This window comes from Parasteatoda tepidariorum, chromosome 2 (assembly GCF_043381705.1).
Source record: "Parasteatoda tepidariorum isolate YZ-2023 chromosome 2, CAS_Ptep_4.0, whole genome shotgun sequence".
Taxonomy (NCBI): domain Eukaryota; kingdom Metazoa; phylum Arthropoda; class Arachnida; order Araneae; family Theridiidae; genus Parasteatoda; species Parasteatoda tepidariorum.
In genome coordinates, this window is record NC_092205.1 from 83,555,398 (window position 1) to 83,576,479 (window position 21,082).

Genomic DNA, 21,082 nt, shown 5'->3' on the forward strand with positions numbered 1-21,082 from the left:
CTGTAGATGTTAAAAAAAGTTAAAGTATTCGAGGGAAATGAACTAGACACACAATTCAAAAACTGACACTAACGATGCATGTAAGTAAATTTTCATGATGTTGCATTCTTAAAAATAAAACTCTCACTTTGGATGATTCATCAATCCCTTAGCTGCATTTCGTTAATTTTGAGAATCATTTCGCCACGAAATCACGTGAATCGTGATGAAACTTTTAAAAATGATTATCTGGTAAACTTTAAGATCGTGGATGCACCGGCAGATTTACCTCCTTAAGAGATACAGCTCGAAAAGCTCTGAAGGGGTAAAATTAAAGGAATGGGTATTTTTGAAGAGGCAATGAGAAAAAGCGAGTTAAATTTTTTTATTGGAGAATTCTTAGTTTCATCTTTTCTCGTTTGGGGCGCTATATGTAATGCTACTGTCTGTTGTCACTATTCACTGATCAACTTAATTTATCATATTCAACTGAAACAGGCAAAATAAAATATGAGATGTGAATCACGCAACCTAATCTTTATAGTACTTTCAATTAGATTTTATTCTTATTAATAAAAAGTCTTCTTCGTTTAAATCAATTTCTAGTTTTTGCAATCGTATTTCTAATTTTTACCCGTGACAGCAATATTTTAATTGGTTAAACATAGGTTTATGAGATTCATTAAAAATTAGTTATCTGTCAGATTAAATGAAATATATTTCATTATAATACTTTGTCTATAACATAATTTAATAAAGTAATGTATAAAAAGATATAAATTGTTATTTTCTTTAACATTCGATCATAACCAGTTTTTTTTCTATATCAGAATACTATAAAAACATTTTTATGCTGAAGTCTTGATATTATGACATTTTTTGCGTGAGATAATGTATATATTCTCTCCTGACACACAATATATATTATTTTTTTACGACTTTTCTTGCTGATAGGCAATATAATAGGTCTTTCTCTTCTCCGATATTAAAAGTACCTTTGTACCATGTTGCTCTTTCAATCTTTGAGACAGAAAATAATTGTATTAACACATTCTGATTCAAAAAATATATTGAAAAATATAAAAACAGAACTGAATTTAATGAATGAAAACTTTAAAAGATAAACGTTGTTATTAGATATAATTATATCGTCATTCTGGTTGACTTAGGACTCAGAGCTCAAATTATGATAATTCCATGAAACTTACGACATATGACCGCGAGTTGGGTTATTAGGATTAATCTCAACTTATGATTGTCTTATCTTCAGTGATTAGTTAATTGCTGTAAATCTTTTTTCTAAGTTACTCAAATGTCAAATTTAAAAACAGGGGACGCAAATTTGAGAGGAAAATTGCAAATAAGAATCAGGAGATAATTTATTTATCGATTGGTTTATTGATACAACATATATTTTCAGGCTCGTGTGCTCAATCTAGACTTATAAAACTTAGTCAAGTAGAAGGACAAATGGCACAATTCAGAGAAAGACAGGTCCCACAGTGGACTGATCGTTAAGACACGGTTCCCAGCAGATCACCGAAGTCAAGCATCACTGGCTGCGGTCAGTGTGCGTGTGGGTGGTCACTTGGATCTGTCTGCGTAGGGATCGAGGGTGTGTGGTACTGGTCCTCGTTTAACTGTTCTACCGTAGAGTGCTCGACTTTTCATGCAGGTTGTCGGGCTACCGAAGCGGGGATGCCATCCCCTCTGCAGAGGATCAAAATTGTGATGGCATGTCTTCGGATCATCCTCGGGGATGTTTCCCAGACCATCGCCAATAGCCCATTGTGCAGCTCTAGTACAACGTAAATGAACTACAACTCATAGAAAGACAGTACAAAGAAGCATCCAAGGTAATAGCGGAATTTGAACCCGCTACCTCTACTCTATACACAGCGTTTGGCGGTAGATACCACTTGGCCAGAGGAGGCCCCTCTATTTATTGGTATACATACATGCTGGATAGAGTGCTTAATAATATAAGTCCGGTTTATAAGCTTTTTTCAAGAAGAAAGGAAAGTACAATTCAGAGAAGGACAACACGAAGATACATCCAGTGTTACAACGGAATTCAACCCCACTACCTCCAAGGAGGATGTAAGAGCATTTACTTTAGAGATTATTGTTAACCTTAGGCCTACAGTTACATTCCATCACAGTCGAATGAAAGAACAGACGGAACAATTTAGAGAGTACGGTTGGAACCGAAAATTATATTAAAAAGCTGCAGAGCGTTTAGAGTTTGTGTGAGTGTAAGCTAATGTTGCATAGTAACTGCCTAGGGTCAAATTTCGTGATTAGAGTTGAAGTCGGGTATACTTCAATTAATCTCTTATCTGCTGTGTTCCGCAGTGAATTGATCGTTAATACACGGTTCCCAGCAGATCACCGAAGTCAAGCATCACTGGCTGTGGACAGTGTGCGGGTGGGTGACCACTTGAATCAGTCTGCGTACGGACCGAGGGTGTGCTGTATTGGTCCTCGTTAAACTGATCTACCGTAAAGTGCTCGATTTCGCTCGCAGGTCGTCAAGTTACCGAAGCGGGGGTGCCATCCTCTCTGCAGAGGTTCAAAATTGGGATGGCATGTCTTCGGATCATCCACAGGGATGTTTCCCAGACCGTCGCCAATAGCCCATTGTGCAGCTCTAGTGTGACGTAAATCAACTACAACAATCAATATTAGAAGTTGTTTTGTAAATATGATGTAATATTTTTTTGTTATTCACTTGTAAGCAATCAAGGCTATTCAGTGACCTCAGGATACGAATTTACGACGTTCCAACGCTTCGAATTTTTATGATTGTCGCACTTTCATATGCAAGTTTGAGTATTTAATGTCTGTAAAGTTGTAGAACAGCTTGCTTAAATCGGAAAAGTGCAACACAATCAGGGATGCGGATGGATTTCAACTCACTTGCTCGATTCAGAAAACTGACAGACCTAAAATGGTAGCGTTGTTGCGATGAAAGAAACAAGCAGCTAAAAGCGTCTTCAAAATTCACTCAATCAATAAATTGATGTTGTTTATTGTGATATCCAGTGCATTTTTATCTGGAATACAAAATATATAATTTTTCTACAATTTGCTACCACACTACAATTTGCATTCCAGTTACCAGATAGGATCACCATAAAGTTTAAACCTCAAGATGGATGGGAAAATGGCAGTAAACGGCCTCAGGCTCCCAGATAAATTTTGATGATGTTTATATCCAGCAGCTTTTAAGAATGCGTAGACAGCTATAAAGGATTTACGATTCGGTAACTTTTACAAGCTTTTTTTAAAAAAATAGTTTTATGCATTCTGTTTTTAAAGAATTGTTTGAATTGTGCTAGCTTATTTGTGCTAATTTATCAAGAAAAAGAAGCGATTAGATTTGATTTTAGAAATTTAAATTATGAGTGTGAATCCAAATTTGTCAGTGCGACCTACAATAGAGTTACTGTATAACTAAGGGATTGTGACATGTTTGCTTGTAAAAATTTTACTACAAACTTATAAATTTATTAGTAATTCTAAATTGTGCTTGGTAATTTAAAATTAGTATTTTTTTATGACATGAAGTGCTTTTTTTTTCAAATTTGTAGCAGTACAATTGAAGAGAGTGTATTGTATAACATTTAATATACATAATTTTGTGTAATCTGTGAAAACGCTAGAATAACAAGCATTCAATTACGCATTAATAACTAACTTTTCTTTAATCGACGCTTTCCATTTTCTTTTGAAATCCTGATATATTGAGAGAAATATGTTGTAAATGAAAGAAAACATATGCTTGATTACATAGTAGATTGCTATGTTTTTATATATATANACACACACACACACACATACACACACACACATTCATATATATATATGTGTGTGTGTGTATGTTTAGGTATGTAGGCATGGATATATTGGGGAATAGTATTTAAACCATGAATATTTTAGAAAAGGCAAGCTTATTTTTAAGACTATTTACTTATCATTAGAACCTCTGTAACTGTTTGATATCGTTGCTCCGCTAAATGCCTGGAGCAAGGTTGCAGGCTTGAACCCCCCTAGTTGTGGATGTATCTTTCTTTAATGTGTGCTATTTGCTCTTCTATTTGTCTGATCTTAGGGTAATAATCCACTCCTAGTATTTAATAAATCAAATATGAGAATGTCCGTAAATAAATAAATAATAATTTCACGGAGAAATGTTATGTCTCTGGTACGTTTTATTAACGAACTTTAAAACAATTTCTAAGACACCGCGTGGTTTTTAGAATTAACGAGCTGAAAATTCAGTAAGAGATATTATTAATAGAAATTTTTTTTTTTATAGATGAACTGGATAAATAAATTGTTTTAAATGTTAATATGTTCAGTTATTTTACCATATTACCTTATAAGGATTTTAATCAAGTAAAATTGAAAATTAAATTGAACTGTATATGTTATTTGATTAAGAATTCTGTAGCTTTTCCCCCTTCAGAATAGCTATTGTGTTTTTGTTTTGTATGCTTTGAATTGCGATTTTTTCTATTGTCAAATAATTGGATGTATGGATTATATTTGCTACATTATCTGTAGCTATCTTGCTACTTTTTGCCCACTTCTCCGTTAACTACTTTATTTACAAATAACACTTTAACAAAGACCCTGGATTGTTCAGAACTTCTATTAACTACTTCTTCTCATTACCATTAGCCAAAGCGGACATAGAATTCCTAGAAGTCCATCTATTCTGTTGTTAGAAACCCTAGATGTGTGTTAGCTCTTCTTCGTGGGCTATTTATAGTCGCTATGGTTACAAAGGGGAATTTCGACTAATGGAGGGGACTGTTATGCAGTATTTGCATTTGTAAGGGGATCTAATATATAGGGCTTGTCGTGACACTTTAGACGAAAAGATGGAGTTGAGGTTTCAAAAGCAATACGTGTTGGACGGAAAGTGCCTAGAAAATGTGGGCTCGCTTAACTTCAAACTATATTAGGTTTTATGTGACTGACATTAAATGGGGGGTATTTTCATTCTGGTGCTTCGCAAGTAGTTTGAGAAGTGATTTGTGAAGAGAAAGTTTGGGGATTGTACTATAAATAAAGTTTGCTTGTAATTATATGAAAAATAATCGAACTTGTTTATTACGCTCTTCTGATTTAATCATCGGATTTTACGATGTAACTTTAAGGATATGATTGTTAAATTTTTAAGATGATCCTGACATTATGAGCATAAAGGATAATTCTTAAGCGTCTTAAATCTTGTTGTAGTCAAGATGTGAAGAAAAAAGTATTTGAGTGTTTGGGAAAATTTCATTCCCGATTTAAAAATAAACTCTTTAGTTTAATTTGCTTTAAAATTCTACGTTCTTAAACCTTAAAGAGTATCAATGCAAATTTACTCGTATTACTTGTCATGAATCTCACATTTACAATTACTTGCAGAAGATATTACTATGGAAATTAACTATGTAATAAATTTTAAGCCAACTATTGTACCTCGAACAGTTAAAAGCTTCTGCTACTGTTGTGCTCCTTACTATAATTGTTGTCTGTATTGTAATCGTTGCACGTCCAGTAATTGCGCGGTGTTCAAAAAAAATTTTTTTATTTCAGCTAGTATAAGTAAAAGGTTTTACAAAGTAACCTGTTTTTATACATAATTTTAGACTGTTTTTACACATTACATTGAAAATTACAGCTTTACTTTTTGACAATTTAAGTTTAATGAGCACCTTGATGATTTAACGAGCTAATTATCTTAGTGCGTATGTTCTTACTGCAAATAAGTTCGGCAATGTGTTTATATAATTTGAAATGCAATTATGATGTAGAGTTTTCGAACGATTGGCAGTTTTGTGAAAGATGATTATGAAAGAAATTTTTGAAAAAAAAAATTTCTAGGCTAAACATCTTATTTTAATCTTATTAAACTCTGCAAGTTGAATTTATTTTGTCAAGTCTATAAATTTAGAATATTTTAGTAGATGAAAGCTCTAAGTATCTGCTTTTGAGTGGTTTTTGAAGTGGAAGCAGGTTATATTCGCAATTGGCAGCTAACAGTCAACAAGTACCCTGAAAAAGTCGCTCTTTTGACAGCTAATAAAAATGCATAGATGGCGAATGCTAAGGCGCTATTAGTTTAATTGTGTTTTAGTACTTTTTAGGTTTCGTCAATTTAAAAGTTGCGGGCTAACGGGAGCAAAATAAAAATAAGGCATAACGTTCGTTTCCGTTATTCAAAACATGAATTTTACTGTTAATTGACTCAAATATACTAAAATGCTACTTTAGATACTAAACTATGTAATTGTTTGATATGGTATTTTCCAACGAAACATAATTATAATTTAGTGTGTATTGGAATAGTTTGATAAAATAAAAACTCTTTTCCATTAAAAAGTAGGTACTAAATGTTTGCAGCTTAAAGAATTAGAATATGGTTTGAAAAATTTTAATACTTTTTTAGAATATTGGAAAGTAAGTAATATCAAAGTCTAAATAAAAATCGGTGTATTTACAGCTATTTGAAATGTTGAGAGATTTTTTTTAGTTGTACTAACTATGACATAGCTTGCAGGCTTTAAATTTTCATGTTCAAGGAGTTTTGTTGATCGTTTATCGTACTACAATTCACTTTCCCATAAAATTCGGCGTTATTTCATAGAAAAATCTCCCTAAATGTACACTTTCGCGGTATATATATATATATAGNAAATATAAATAAATAAATAAATAAAAACTGAGCACTTGTTTTCAATTTGTTATAAGAGATACGTTGTTATGTAATTTTGAGGCATGACATGCAGTATTCCTTCTTACAGTAAAGTTTCTTTGTTCATGAAAAATCTATTTTAAAAAAACATTCGAAAACATAAACCTGCATGCTTTTAAGCTAAATGTAAAGAATAGTTTAAAATTTTTTCGAATTGAAGACAGAATTACGTAAGAATCTATGCAATAAGCAAACATAGTTACTCCGAAAATTGATCTGTCGAGTTCCGAGTGTTTCACAGGAAAAAAAATATACCTTTCTGTCACGCAAACCGCACTTGAATAAATTGATGATAAAACCAAAGTACACACATAAAATAACGTGAGATTTCAAGCAATACTAATCACGTAATGTACTGATCAGGATGTACGAGTAAAAATATTCGGCTAGCATCTTTCGCTGACACATATAAATGTTAATCATAAATTAAAGTGTTAATTATAAAAAAAACATACATAAGTGTTCATTATAAAAAGCTTAAAACTTCAAATTTTCCTTTATCGGCACCTTTTGGTCTTTTCTTATTCTAAAAGTACATTGCATACTCTGCAACGCACAAATCCGAATCTTTTCATATTCTGATTTGTACATCGCACTCTCGTGACACAAGTCCTGGGTGCGATCCTCGGACCGGGCAAGGTTGACTCAGCCATTCATCCCTTCATTTGATCGATAAATGAGTACCAAGCATGCTTGGGAGCTAAACACTCGGGGGTTCTGCGTTCGGCTAACCTTATAACCGGAGCATCTGCTCCTGCACCCCAGAGCCCAAGGTCAGGAAAACTGAGCTGGGCACAATAAACTTTGGCCCTCTATGGGCTGTCGCGCCACTGAGTTTAGTTTAGTTTAGATTTGTACATCACGTGTTATTAAGGTCGAAACATGTCTTGTTATTTCAAGTATATTTTGTTCTACAACAAATGAAAAACATTTTATATTTAATAAAATATTTTACTTGCCGTCATGTCCCATAGTGGACTGACTGATACGGTTTCCAGTAGAATCACCGAAGTGAAGCATCACTGGCTGCGGTCAGTGTGTGGTTGTTTGCCACTGACCATTTCGCAGCTTTGGTGGGGGTAAATTTGATCAGTCTGAGAGGGGACCGAGGTTATGCGGTATCCATTCTCGTAAAAACTGTTCCACCGTAAAGTGTTCGACTTTGCGCGTCTTCGAGCTACCAAAGTGGGAGAGCCATCCCCTCTGCAGAGGATCAAAATTGTGATGGCATGTCTTCGGATGATCCTCAGGGATGTTTCCCAGATCGTAGCTAATAGCATCTTATACAGCTCCCGTGCGATATAAACTACTATTGCTTGCCATCATTACAAAAATAAGTTGGTGTAGTCGTTCCCAATTTATTTTCCAACTACAGAACCCAAAATGATTGACTCCTTTTGCCGAAACTGCGACTTGAGATAATCGAATATATTTGCTAAAAAAACCCTATTTCATAAGCAATCGTCGGGCAATAGTTTAACACGAATCACGGATCCAAAAATTAGTTGTTTAACTATATAGAAACCTCTTTCTTCACATTTATTTTCAGTATGTTGCCAACTATTTTTGTCATACATAATTTAATAAATAATTTTGGAATCGTGCATCGTTTACTCGCTTGACCAATCCTGTTACTTAACAGAATCCTGTTACGTTCCAGTTGCGTTTTTAGAATTGGTTTCTGAATATTTGTGTTTTGCTTATCGCCAACAAGTCCTATGTCTCGGAACCCCTGTGTCCCTTACATGGAACCCTAGTGTTCCGCGAACACCATTAGGGAACCGCTGGGTTTATGAATTATTTATTTAAATATTTTTATGGTTTAAATAAATCAGATGCGTAAATTGACATATTAATTTAGTACCATTTTAGGGTAAATGTTTTGAACAAATGAAATATGAAATTTAAATTTTTCATGGTATAATATGAACTTAAAATGAACTGCAATCATTCTGAAATAGGCTTGGTTTAATCAGAGTTACTATTAATTCGGATGGAATTGTTAACTCAGATATAACTATGAACAGTGGCTGTTTGTGTTATAACGCAGAAAGGTATTTGGTATGTAATTTGGGAAATGGCGTCAGGCAATTTGTTTACACAATGAATAGGTTTGTGAAATGCTTCACGGGCGACATGAGGTTTAAATTAATTGAGAACATTGTTATACAACTAAAAGGTTACTCATCTGTACAAGTCATTATTTAACGCATGATTGTAAAATTAGCTTACAAATTTTTGAAAGAGATCCATTAAATTAACGTAACATCGTCTATTACTGTCGCTTACTGGGCGTTTTAAAGCATCTATCATTAGTATTATGTATTTTTACTAATTCGGAAGATTTCACATTGTTGAGTTAAAGATTTAATTAAATTAATAGAGAACCGCGGTGCCTCAGGATATAGAGGCTTAACCTCCCAGGTTCGAATCCTAGCGAAAACTGGTTCATAACTATTCTATTTTTAAACTATATAATTCTATTCTATATATAATTCTATTCCATTCTATTCTATTTAAACTTTATAATTCTATTCCATTCTATTCTATTTAAACTTATTCTATTTAAACTATATAATTCTATTCTATTCTATTTTAAACTATTCTATAGTTTAAAACTATTTGTAATATTATTTCTAAATTATAAATATGAAATGGAATTTATATTAAAAAACTGCCGATCAGTTTACAAACCTTTTTATTGATTTAATATATCAGCTCATATTTTTCAAATTGCTTATTACAACATATTAGACACGGTATTTATTACTGGCATTTTTTCCTGTTATATGTTTTGAATGATGGACTTGAATTTATCAATTGAGTGAGATAATAGCCTTAATTTATTTTTTCCCATCATTCTTAAATAACAAAATTCTCGATATTTATAAAATAATGATAAATCTTTGTAAAAATGACACATGACTTTTTAGAGTTAATTAAATTCATCTCGAATTAAATAATATCAATTCAAATGAAATATCTTACTTATTTTATGTTTATTCCGTCTTATGTAATCCTTTTTACATTGGTTATCAGATAAAAAACTCCATCCTAAATTTTAATTAATAAACTGTAGAATTGTATAAAATTTAAGCTTTGAGAACTTGATTAAAACTATTTCTAATATTCTTTCTAAATTAAAAATAAGAAAGAATTTATATTAAAAAACTGATGATCAGTTTATATACCTTGTTATTGATTTATTATATTATCCTAGATTTTTTAAACTTCTTACTACAATGTATCAGACACTGTATTTATTGCTGGTATTTTTGTTGTTGCATATTTTGAATGATGGCCTTTAATTTATCATTCGTGTGAAATACACCAGTGTGAGATAATTTGAGTGAGATAATAACCTTTAACTTATCATTTTTATCATGATTAAATGACAGGATCAATATTTATAAAATAATAATAAATTAGGATAAAAGTAACCCAAGGCCTTCTGCAGTCAACTGAATTCATCTCAAACTAAATAATCAATTTAAAATATTTTATTTATTTTATGTTTATTCCGTTTTATGTAATCCTTTTTATATTGGATATCAGATAATAAAAAGTATCCTAACTTTTAATTATAAAACAGTATAATTGTATAAAATTTAAGCTTTGAAAACTTCTTTAAAACTATTTGTAATATTCTTATATATATATATATATNTTTTGTGCTGACAACAAAATGAGTTACATTCTTTTTTCTTTAAAATTTAAAATAAAAAATTCTTAAATTGAATTTAATTTAAACAATTGTAATTCTATTTTTGTATGAAAAATAAAAGTTATTTTATTACAACTTAAATATGAAAGTTATTTAATATTTTTAGATAAAAATATGAAAGTGTTTTTACTTCATCGTATAACCATCGTCAAACAGCTGACCCAATTTTGAGTTTACGACTACCAATGTTCAACCCCGTAGCTTTGTAATTTTGAACCCTATCCAGAAGACAAGCAAACTCTTGAACCAAGTATCTGTAAAAATTTGCTTTCGTGGAGGACTTTTTATGAAACTGACCAGCTTTTGCGCTTGAGGGAGATGAAACTCGTGACGGCAAGGGGACTCGAACCCGTGATATGTCTGCCTCTGAGGATATTTTTCGTTAGCACTGTTGTCTGTGCGAGCATGGAGCAGAATTTGAATCGACCAGCCAACATTGAGATCGAACCTATGTCACGTCATTGGTAGGCGAGCGCTCTATTCCCTCAGTCAACCCGACTCGGAAGCGTTTTTAAGCAAGGGAGGCCATATGTAGTTCAAAATTTATTTACTTTAATGCAATTTTTTTAAAAATTATATTATATTCATTAATTCATGTGTTCCTTTTTGTTGAAATTTTGGATTATATCCAAAAAGGTGTCATTACTTTTTTAAAACATAGTTGTACAATTTTGAGTCTTTGCTTAGAGATTATTTTATTGAAGTTGAACAATTTTTCAAGAATCAATATGTCGGCCAAGAGAGTCATTGGGTTAAAGTTGCTCAATTTAGAGACTAATGGCAATGTGGTTAGAATTATGTAATGAGATTTACTGGGACGTTTGTACCTATATGTTTTAAACAGAGACGTTTTATGAATAACCATGTTTATTAGCAGACCCACCCACTTATATATATACACACAAATTAGCACACAGATATTTAAGCTTATATAGTCAATAATTGCAAAAACGTTTGGTAAGTAATACTTTCTTTAAACAATGATTCATTTTAGAAGAATTAGCACATATTTTGATTATAACACTGCACTTTCCAATTAAAATTACTAATCTTAAAAAACCAATGCAAAATACTCGATTTATAGTTAAATTCTTACGTTTTTTTAAAAATCATTTTAAAGACATTTAATTATTTTCAATTTTAATGACACTAAATTTAAAAATTTGTAAATACTGCTGATTTAAAATTTTTTTTACTCCAATATATATATGAACATATACATATTTAACATTAATTTAGATATTAGGATTGGAGGTGGGATTAAAGAATTAGAATATTTAAATATAGGCGTGATGTGCATTCGGCTTTATTATCAGAACAGTTTATATATTTTACAAGATAATTTTGAAAGCTATTTAATTTTGTCACCAATAGCGGCTTGTTTGTTTACATTTCAGATCAATATCACGTTGAAGTTATCTTAAGTATTTGGGTAGCAAAATGTCACTAAATATATAATTTAAAATCATATTAAGTACTAAATAGCAATATAAAATGCCACATGAAAACAACAGACCCCCCCAATCCCTTTACACCTTTTTAAATATTAAAACGCAGTTGCGAAACTCATCTAGAGCGATAACACTACATATGATAGCAATATTGTTTAAACACCTTCTCGGAATCGATAAGTTTTATGTAGCCGAGCGAGCACGAGGCACAAATGAATTATTCATGCACAAGAAAGCAGAACAGTTAAGTTTTCGATCACCAGTACTTCCTGTATAGAAACGATCGAAAGAGGGAATTTCGAGAAGATCCAAAGTTTGCAATATTTATGGCTTAAACTTATGTTATTCAACACTTGAATTCCTTTTGCGTTTTGTTGTATTTGATACCTGGATCAGAAGAAATAAGACTTGGCGTCTGTACAATACTTTCTAAAAGTATTTTATGCTTTTTGAACGCTGAAAGGATTTGGAAAACGTGAGATTTCTGTTAAAACGAGAGCTTCTCACAATGGAAAATAAAAAAGGATTTAATTTTTAACTTAAACAATGCTTTTTCCTCGATTGTGTTTACGTTTGAAATTCGAGAGTTTGGAAAATTGGATATAGAATTCTTTTGGAATTGTAGAATCAGCTGTTAGTATTAATATTTGAAAAAGATGGTGTTTGTTCTTTAGCGCCAAGGGAATACATTCTTCGGGGATATATTTTGAAAATATATTTTACTTTGTAAAAATATGCTGAGATTATTTAAATGTTATTACGTTTCTTTTTTCTAGACTGTTGAATGAAAATATGTTTCATTAAAATCTCTTCATACTTATTTAATGAGTCATCTTCCTTTTAATATCACTCATTATTGTCATATGAATAATACTTTTCTAAAAAAAATGTTTAATGAAAACTATTATTGTTACTATATTTTAATATATTTCAAATTGAAAAAATAAATGTTACTACTTTTTATAGAAATATATGTAAACATATAAAACCTTTTGAAAATAACTCTTTTCAGCGGAATTATATATAGCATTCACTTTTTTTATTATTTTAAATTTAATTGAACTGAAAATGTTAGTATTTTAATTTTAAATTATTAAAAACTACACTTTTTAATTGCCGTGTTTTGAACTATTTTTTTAAATTACTTCTAGACTTTGCTATTGTATTTTGTAAATTTATTTTTCAAAATTTTTTAAAATTAGTTAAATGCGTATAATTTTAGTCATTTTTAATCTATTTACTTGGGGGTAATACTTACTATTTCAGGCGTTTTGTTAGAAAAAAAAATCTAAACTTCTTTGTATTTTGTCAATCCCATTCTCGCTTGCGTCAGCTACGGATGTGTTTTTGCTACTTTATGTGCTGTTTGTGTGCAGAGTATAAATAACCAATTGGAACATTTTCATCATGGGTAAAAAAGACGATCTAAAAAAGCTGTTAAGTAAAGGTCCTCGTGAATGCTAAAATATTTTCAAACCGCAAAATATAACTAAGACTGAAGGTGTCTGAATCTAGCATACGACGCACAAAGAAGAGAACGTACTAAGGGGACAAATTCAGCCCGAAACGAAAGAAAATATGCGGCGGAATCTTACAGTGCGTCTAATAATTTGGTCAGGGACTGTAGGTTAATTCGGCTATTTTGACATCAGAATAAAATAAATTAGAATGTAAGGAAGTTGAACTACTAACAAATTTTTTAGTTATTCCTGAAAAATCCTAAAATGCTGAATGCGGGTTAAGCAACTTCAAAAAATTATTATCCTCATTGTAGGATTTCTCAAAATATCGTAGGATTTATCTGTTTCAACGTTTAAAATAATACTTACTAAATCTATCTACTCTGTAAAATTTGTGAAGTAATATTTCTTCAAATTAGTGTTAAAACCACATCATAAATTGTAAAAATGAACTCGTCATCCCTAAATCGAGCGTTCATAGGCACGTAAGGGTGCTGTTAAAATTATTCACCATTAATGTAGAATGCTTAGATCAAGTTCACGCGCTCTTCCGAAAACACCAATTTTGGAATACGCTTGGATATAGTCAGTTAGCAACAGTAAAACGGAAAGATAATTATATTGTAATTATAAAAAAATCTGTCAATTACATTGAATAGTTTCAAGATATTTAAATTCGATAAGCTTCTGTTAAGCCTAGATCGAATCATTTTAATATTCTCTCATTCTCTCTGTGCTGTGAATGTGGGGTACTTTATTTCGCAGGACAACTCTCCTGGACCTTCACCTTAACCTTCTTAACTCCTATTGACCTTCGCATAGCCTCTATTAAATACTATTGAACTTTTTTGAAGGAATTAGAACGCATATCGACCATCCTCATACCTGGAAGTAGATTCCTATGGCGACCCTCTCTGGTTAAATTCTGGTGTCAGGTTTCACCGATCGCTGGCAGTCTATCATTGATGGAAAAGGACCAAAATGACAATATATATACCTCATTGGCCGTCTGAATACTTTTGGCCCGATATTGTATTTTTATTCTTTAAGAATGATAACTTTTAAGCTCTGCCACAGGCTTATCAACAAAATCCGTGATATAATTGGGTATAATATGAAAAAAACATAACTATTTCCACTTAGTAGGAATAACATTTACCATGTCGCAATGCTAAATTCTATGCCACTATCCACATAAATGCCACTATCCACATAAATGCCACTATCCACATAAATCAATTATTAATCAAAAATCGAATATCAATTACTTTTCTTTATAATGCAATAAAATCTGGCGAGCAGCTATTTAAGCGATCAAACACTTCGTTTGTTTATTTGTGGCTTGAAGTTAGGCTCACAGAAAATGCCGTTCAAGGGTTAAATTTAGTAGGAATAACACAACCTGTGACGTAGGCTATAGTATACCCAATTGTATTTTAAACATTTTTAATTCTATTTCTTTAATTATTCAGCCCATTAACCCTTTGACGCAGAATTTTTATTAAATACGTTTTTTATTCTTTTTTTGTATATTTTAAATTAAATTTTTTTTCTTTGTATTAAGGTCAAAAAAGGGAAAAAAAAATTATATGGCATTTAAATAACTAATGGTTATAAACCGGAGTTTTTTTGTTTTGCTCTATCGTTAAATTTTTTTCTTCCTAACGTGGCTAAACCGGTGTTTCTTTTCCATTAAAGGTAAAATTTTTCATACGTGGCTCACTTCTAAACAATAATTTTTCATATATATATATATATATAATATGGGGCATTGGTGTCCATTTTGCGTCAAAGGATTTTAAGTTCGTGACAGAATTAGATCATAAAATTATACTCAATAATGGAAGTTGATAAATTTTCCACTTTATTGAAAACGAAAAGAAATTAAAGTATGCTGGTATAGCTTTTTGACCTACGCGAATATGCAATGCAAATATGTAAATTAAAGCCTTTCATAGTGCTATTTTTTTTCTTTACGAGCAATCAATTGAAGCAATCGATAGTTGGTGAAAATAATTCAACTGATCCTTGTAACACTTTATTATACAGCTAAAACACTTTATTAGTACAACGACAAAGCTGTAAGCTCATTATCACGGAGAACATAATATTTAAACAATGAAGCACACTGTTTCACAGAAATTTTTTTATCAACAAAATTGCACTGATAATTATCATTATTTGAACAACATCCATATACATCAAACAAGTTCAAAAATTAAATTGAAAAAAATAAATGAATCGATTTCGATTCTAACAACAATAATAGACACACGTGCAAAGGAATAACCAATTATTGCTCAAAGAATAATGGGAAAAATTAAAAACATTAAATAAAACAATTGGGTGAAAATATTAGAAAAATGATTTCACTAACAAAGTTCTTTTACTTGAATTATTTTAAAGGTTTTTTTTAAAATAAAGTTAACACAAATTTTAAAGGTTATATTATTAGAATAAATTTTTTTCCATTTATCAATGAATTTTTTATTGTTTATCCATTAATATTTTTTATGTATCTATTATTTTTTTGGGAGATAGAACATTAAAGTGTTTAATACAGTTAAAACAATTTATACTCAGTATTGAAATACTATTAATTTTACAGAGGAAAAAAAATACAGAAAAATACTGGTGATACAGATAAATGCTGATATAAGTTTTTAATTATTACTCGAGCTGCAAAAAATTCTCAATTTTCTACAGACTTTCTCCGTACATTTGACAATTTAAAGCTGTTTTTCACCTTAATCATAAACTGATTGAAACTAAATTCAGATTATACTTTTTGCCTTGCAGTTTGGCATACCATGTGATAACTTTATCTTTTTGCAAATCATTTTAAATTTATTTTCTATATTTTCCCTTACTTTTAAGAAATTATTTTATGGTTTTAAATATGATATAAATAAAATTGTGATTCGACTTCATTGTCGAATTGATACTCTACAGAATTATTATTACTCATTAGATGTAATTTTTCGATAAGTTAAAATGTTGGACATTTTTATAAGGGTCTGTCAATATAGTTTTAGACGTTTTTGGACCTAAATAAAATTTTTATAAGTATGACTTTTAAGATAAAGACAGTTTAACATCTGTTTAAGTGTCAGAGGGCTTGAATGCCAATGAGGTTTAGCAGGTTCGAATCCATGCTTTGACTGGTTATGAGAGTTCTCTACTCTCTGCTCGAACCAACTGTAGTTATTTTGTATGGTTTTTAAGTTTGTATACGTTTATTTAAAAGAACAGTACTTATTTGCTTAAAAACAGGCTCCAATTTTTTAATAACAGTAGTTTTCTCTGAAGTAAACTGGCTCATCAGCTAATGATTTTTTCCCCGTAAATTTAACAGATTTTTTTATTACAGTGTACATGCCAATAGGTAACAATTCATAGAATGTTTCTATCAAAACGGTAACATTTCCAATTAAAGAAATTTTACTATTTATTAATAAACAATTATAATTTTAATATCTGAGTTGAGATTTGGTGTATTGAATTTGATTTAAAATTTGTTACGTTTCTGTAAAGTAGTCTTTTGTTTAAATAAATCTATTTTACTTCAAATGCAAACCAAATTTCATGATGACAAAATTTTCTATAGTTGGAATTATGTGCGTGTTATCATAGAGTAATTACCTTCTTGAAAACGGTATTCACCCTAAGTGAATAACAAATAAATAAGTGAAAAAAAGCAACCGGAAGCATTTCCAAAAAATAAAATTGACAGTCTTAAACGAAAAGACTTAGCTCAAACCTTACGATAGCCTTATTTTCGATACAGGAGATGCACTGATGCACATGCACTGATACGTTGTCTAATACCAAGTTAAAGATAGAACTCCACTTTAAAAATGATTTTAAAATTCTTTTTTCAAGCATGTTCTAAGTTAATTTAAGCTGGAAAAAAAGTACTTCTAAAAGATGATGCAATTAAATGTTAGCAATACATAACGAAACTGATTTTCCGAACTTTAGCTTAAAAGAATTATTGTAATATTCAAAAGAGAGATATGCATTCTTAAAAAAACTATCGAATTTAAATTACAGAAATTATTACACAACTTTTTACACTTCACAAAAAGTGTACCAAATACCCGGAAATCACGTGATTCGTATAGGCAATGCTCATCGAGACAATACGCATCGTGACTCTACTACCCAGCACTATATAACACGTTTATGCTTAAGAATACTAGTCATAAATTTCGCGAGTTAATAAACTTTGAGTAAATAATATTTTACAGAAGTAAACTGGCCTCATATATTCGAAGATCGAAAAGCATACCAGAATCTACCTCGAAATAAATTAAAGTACCGGTTACTAGGATCAACCACGTAATAAATTAAATTTCCACTGCGTACTACGTACTTGGATCAACCAAGCAATAAATTAAACTTTTTGATTTCCGGGTATTTGGATCTAGAAAATATTAGGTTACGTCTCTAATCACACGAACAAATATTTAGATGCAGCGAATTTAATAAAAATTTTACAACATTTAATGAAATAATACAATGACAATATATATATCAAGAATGTTCATAAACAATGAATATGTTTAAATACAGCATATATCTTCTGATTTATCAATTTATTTAAAAACTAAAATGTTTAATACAAGTGATCGATTTACATTTTTTTTTCTAATAATATTTATTTTTTAAAAACGATATTTAAGGAAATATAATTTCTTTTTAAAACTTAAACTGAAGTGATCTGAAGTGATTATGTCTAAAAATACAAAGTGTGCCACAAAAATTCGGTGAATGGGTGGATATTTTTAAAGCAACTGGAGTGAAAAACATGGCCACTTGTACATAAAGAGAAATATTTGATGAAAAAACTGATGCAAATAAGTTTGCAATAGAGAGTCGAACACCATGCGTGTGCAATTTTGCATCAAATTGAAATGAAAAAAAAAACGCATAAATACCACGTTTGGTGACAAATTCGGCAAATGGCTTTAGAAACTCGTGCAATGTTGGTCTATGAAAGATATGCTTCAAACAAAAAATGCGTTTACGCTGAATTGCAATTTTCCTCCGATGTAACAATAAACCATCGATGATGAACCACGTTTGATTCGACCATCAATATTTGTTCCGACTTGACGATATCAAATAAATGTGTTCGATGCTGTTGTAAGGTCACTGATGGGTATCAGAAAAATTGACACTGACTGATTTAAAACAGATTTAGTAAATGCAAGATCTATTCCAGTTTTGAGCTTTACACCTATGATTTGATCGAAATGGGCATTCATATATTCATTCTAACAGCTTAATCGACTACGCCAGAAGTGTATTATGACTAACTGATGTTACTTTAAAGAAGATGAATTCTGTTCGTTGTCAAAAGCAAAAACTACCACTTACGGTTGATCGTACTTCAAAAAAGGGTGATATGCTCATCTGTGCTCGGTTTGAAGTACTGTGAGTACGAGCAGTGTAGTGCTAAATAAAGAACCCACCATTTTTTATAACTTCCTTATTTTGATAATATCGAAACAGAACTGACGCATGCGCAAGTCCGAGGTAAGTTTTCAGATAGGAAAAAATATAAAATCAAGTACATATCAGTCTAACCAACGGGAGTTCTCTGGCCATAGAGAGTGAGGATGCCTGTTGCTAAAGAAACAAGACAAAGCACATAACAAAGCGGGAAGCTTTGGTACTTTTATCGAAGGCCCGAGTCAAAACTTGCTTCAAATGTCGTAAATTTATATCGTAACCATGGTCACTGACTGTGCTCTAGACGACTGGTGAGGGAAATTTTTTAGTTGAACCTATAATTTGTTAGAATTTTTTGCAGTATTTTTTTAACATTCCATTCACCGATTTTTTTAGATGCACCTAGTATTCAGTCATTTTTCAAAAATATTTTCAACTAATACATCTCAGAAAATGACTGAAGTAATACATAAAATAACTAAAAGTCTTTAGATATTCTTTACGAATTATAATTTTAGTCTGATATAAAAATTGCGTGATAACTATATCGAGTTAAATGTTTACGTAAAAACAATACTCTTAAACAATCATGCTAAACAAAGCAATGCAACACATCGTTACTGTAAAAAAATTTACAAATTTTCAAAACAACACAACCATTACAATCCATTTCATTTCGCTTCTTATCCAACTTCTTGAACGAAATATTCAAGATTTTTATTTAAAAAAAACATAGTTCAAGCTTTTAGATTTACTATTGTAGTAGTTTTTAATATGTTAATTTATCTGATAGTTTTAAGACTTGGAGATTCACTAGTAAAAACTTCTTTATTGTAATTACAAGTCTCCAGATATTTAGTTTTATGACTGTAAAATTGAAAATATCTTGTTGCACCACTTGAAGCATGCACTATAATAAATAAATTCACAAAGTACTCTACTAGTAATGCTGTTTCTGCTAAGGAAAGTTGACTAAAAATTCCGACTTAATTTTCACAAAATAATTTTTTTTATATTTTATTTCTATATACATCGTCGTTAAAGCCTTTCAGATTTATATTCCTTGTTTCACCATGTAAAGGGCAAGAGATATGAATGGATTCTGGTTTTGAGCTTCTGCAAATCTCAAAATAAATCGAGGAGATATTATCGACTTACAAAAAACAAAGAACTTCTATTTGTAAAAGATGACAGGGACTCTTCTGGTTGTCACTATAAGAAGGAAGAAAAAAATACCACTTTTGGCGTCTTTCTTTTTCGCTTATAGGCATTGGCGAACTTTTTGGAGTAAAATGTCTTGACAAGGTAGAAGCACAACTTGTGGTGTCTCACAGAGACTACGTTGTGATGGTGTTGTCAAATTTGATTTAAGATAGATGGACATCGGGGAAGATGAAGATACATCACACAAGTGCTAATAGACTTTTTGCTGCAGGAACGGCCTTGCCATTGGAGGAAGATCTAGGGGTTCCCTAGAAGAGAAGTAGAAGTAAAAAAGAATATCGGCGCATGTAAGCTAAAAGCATATTTAATACAAAGGTATAATGCATGCATTTTATGAAAATATCAAACGCTCTGTAAATAATGAAATGCTCAATTCTTTTTTTGCGATCTTCAAAATTATAAAGCATTCTAAGTTTTCAAATTTAAAACTGTTACGAAAACGTTTTGTGTTTTGAACGAAAAGTATTAATTTAAAAATTGTCACAGATTGCAGTTTTGTTTTCATTTATGACCATTAGTTAAAAAAAGTATGATTAAATTTAGAAAACTACTCGTTGCTTGCTGAAAATAAACTTCCAAATGCTACTAAACAAACAAAAATTTGAAATACTGTAATGTACATTAAGCAATACCGTAAAACATTTACGGTAAAATTGTAAAAAATTATAAGTTTACATTCAGCATAAACCTAAAATGTTTATTAGTATTCTACGTTACAACTTGTTACAGGTCATAGTGGTTACAATGGTTCTGACGCAATTTCTTCTTCACTGGTTTATTTCATCAAATTTTAAGTCCGTCTTAGTATTGTCAAGCCATCTTGAGGATGGACTTCTTCTTTTACACTTTGTTTCATCTTTAAAAAGTTATTATTCGTTTTTTTGTTTGATTAGAGTCTTTATAAATGTAATACAATCATCGAAAACAAAGAGCCATAATTTTTTAATTGATTTAAAGTTCTCGTAATGTTCTGTATACTTTACGATTGTACTTGATTATACTATTTTCTTTTATTTTACTTCTTTTAATTCAT

At 30.8% G+C, this 21,082-nt stretch overlaps 1 protein-coding gene and 1 long non-coding RNA gene across 4 annotated transcripts in view; one reads left to right on the forward strand and one right to left on the reverse strand.

The window, feature by feature from the left end:
- Positions 1–3,119: 3,119 nt before the first annotated feature.
- The window catches only part of LOC122269843 (uncharacterized), a 33,998-nt gene continuing 16,035 nt past the window's right edge, over positions 3,120–21,082 (forward strand). The window contains exon 1 of the long non-coding RNA XR_006225430.2: positions 3,120–3,245. This is a non-coding gene — a long non-coding RNA (uncharacterized lncRNA). The remainder of the gene's footprint in view (positions 3,246–21,082) is intronic.
- The window catches only part of LOC107453385 (calcitonin gene-related peptide type 1 receptor), a 397,139-nt gene continuing 394,066 nt past the window's right edge, over positions 18,010–21,082 (reverse strand). For 2 of the 3 annotated variants that reach the window (XM_071177833.1, XM_071177834.1), the window contains one exon: positions 19,141–20,297. In XM_071177833.1, the coding sequence (XP_071033934.1) occupies positions 20,229–20,297 (69 nt within the window). In that variant the 3' untranslated portion in view covers positions 19,141–20,228. Of the gene's footprint in view, positions 20,298–21,082 lie in introns of all 3 variants that reach the window. The other variant, XM_071177835.1, reaches the window with a different exon arrangement.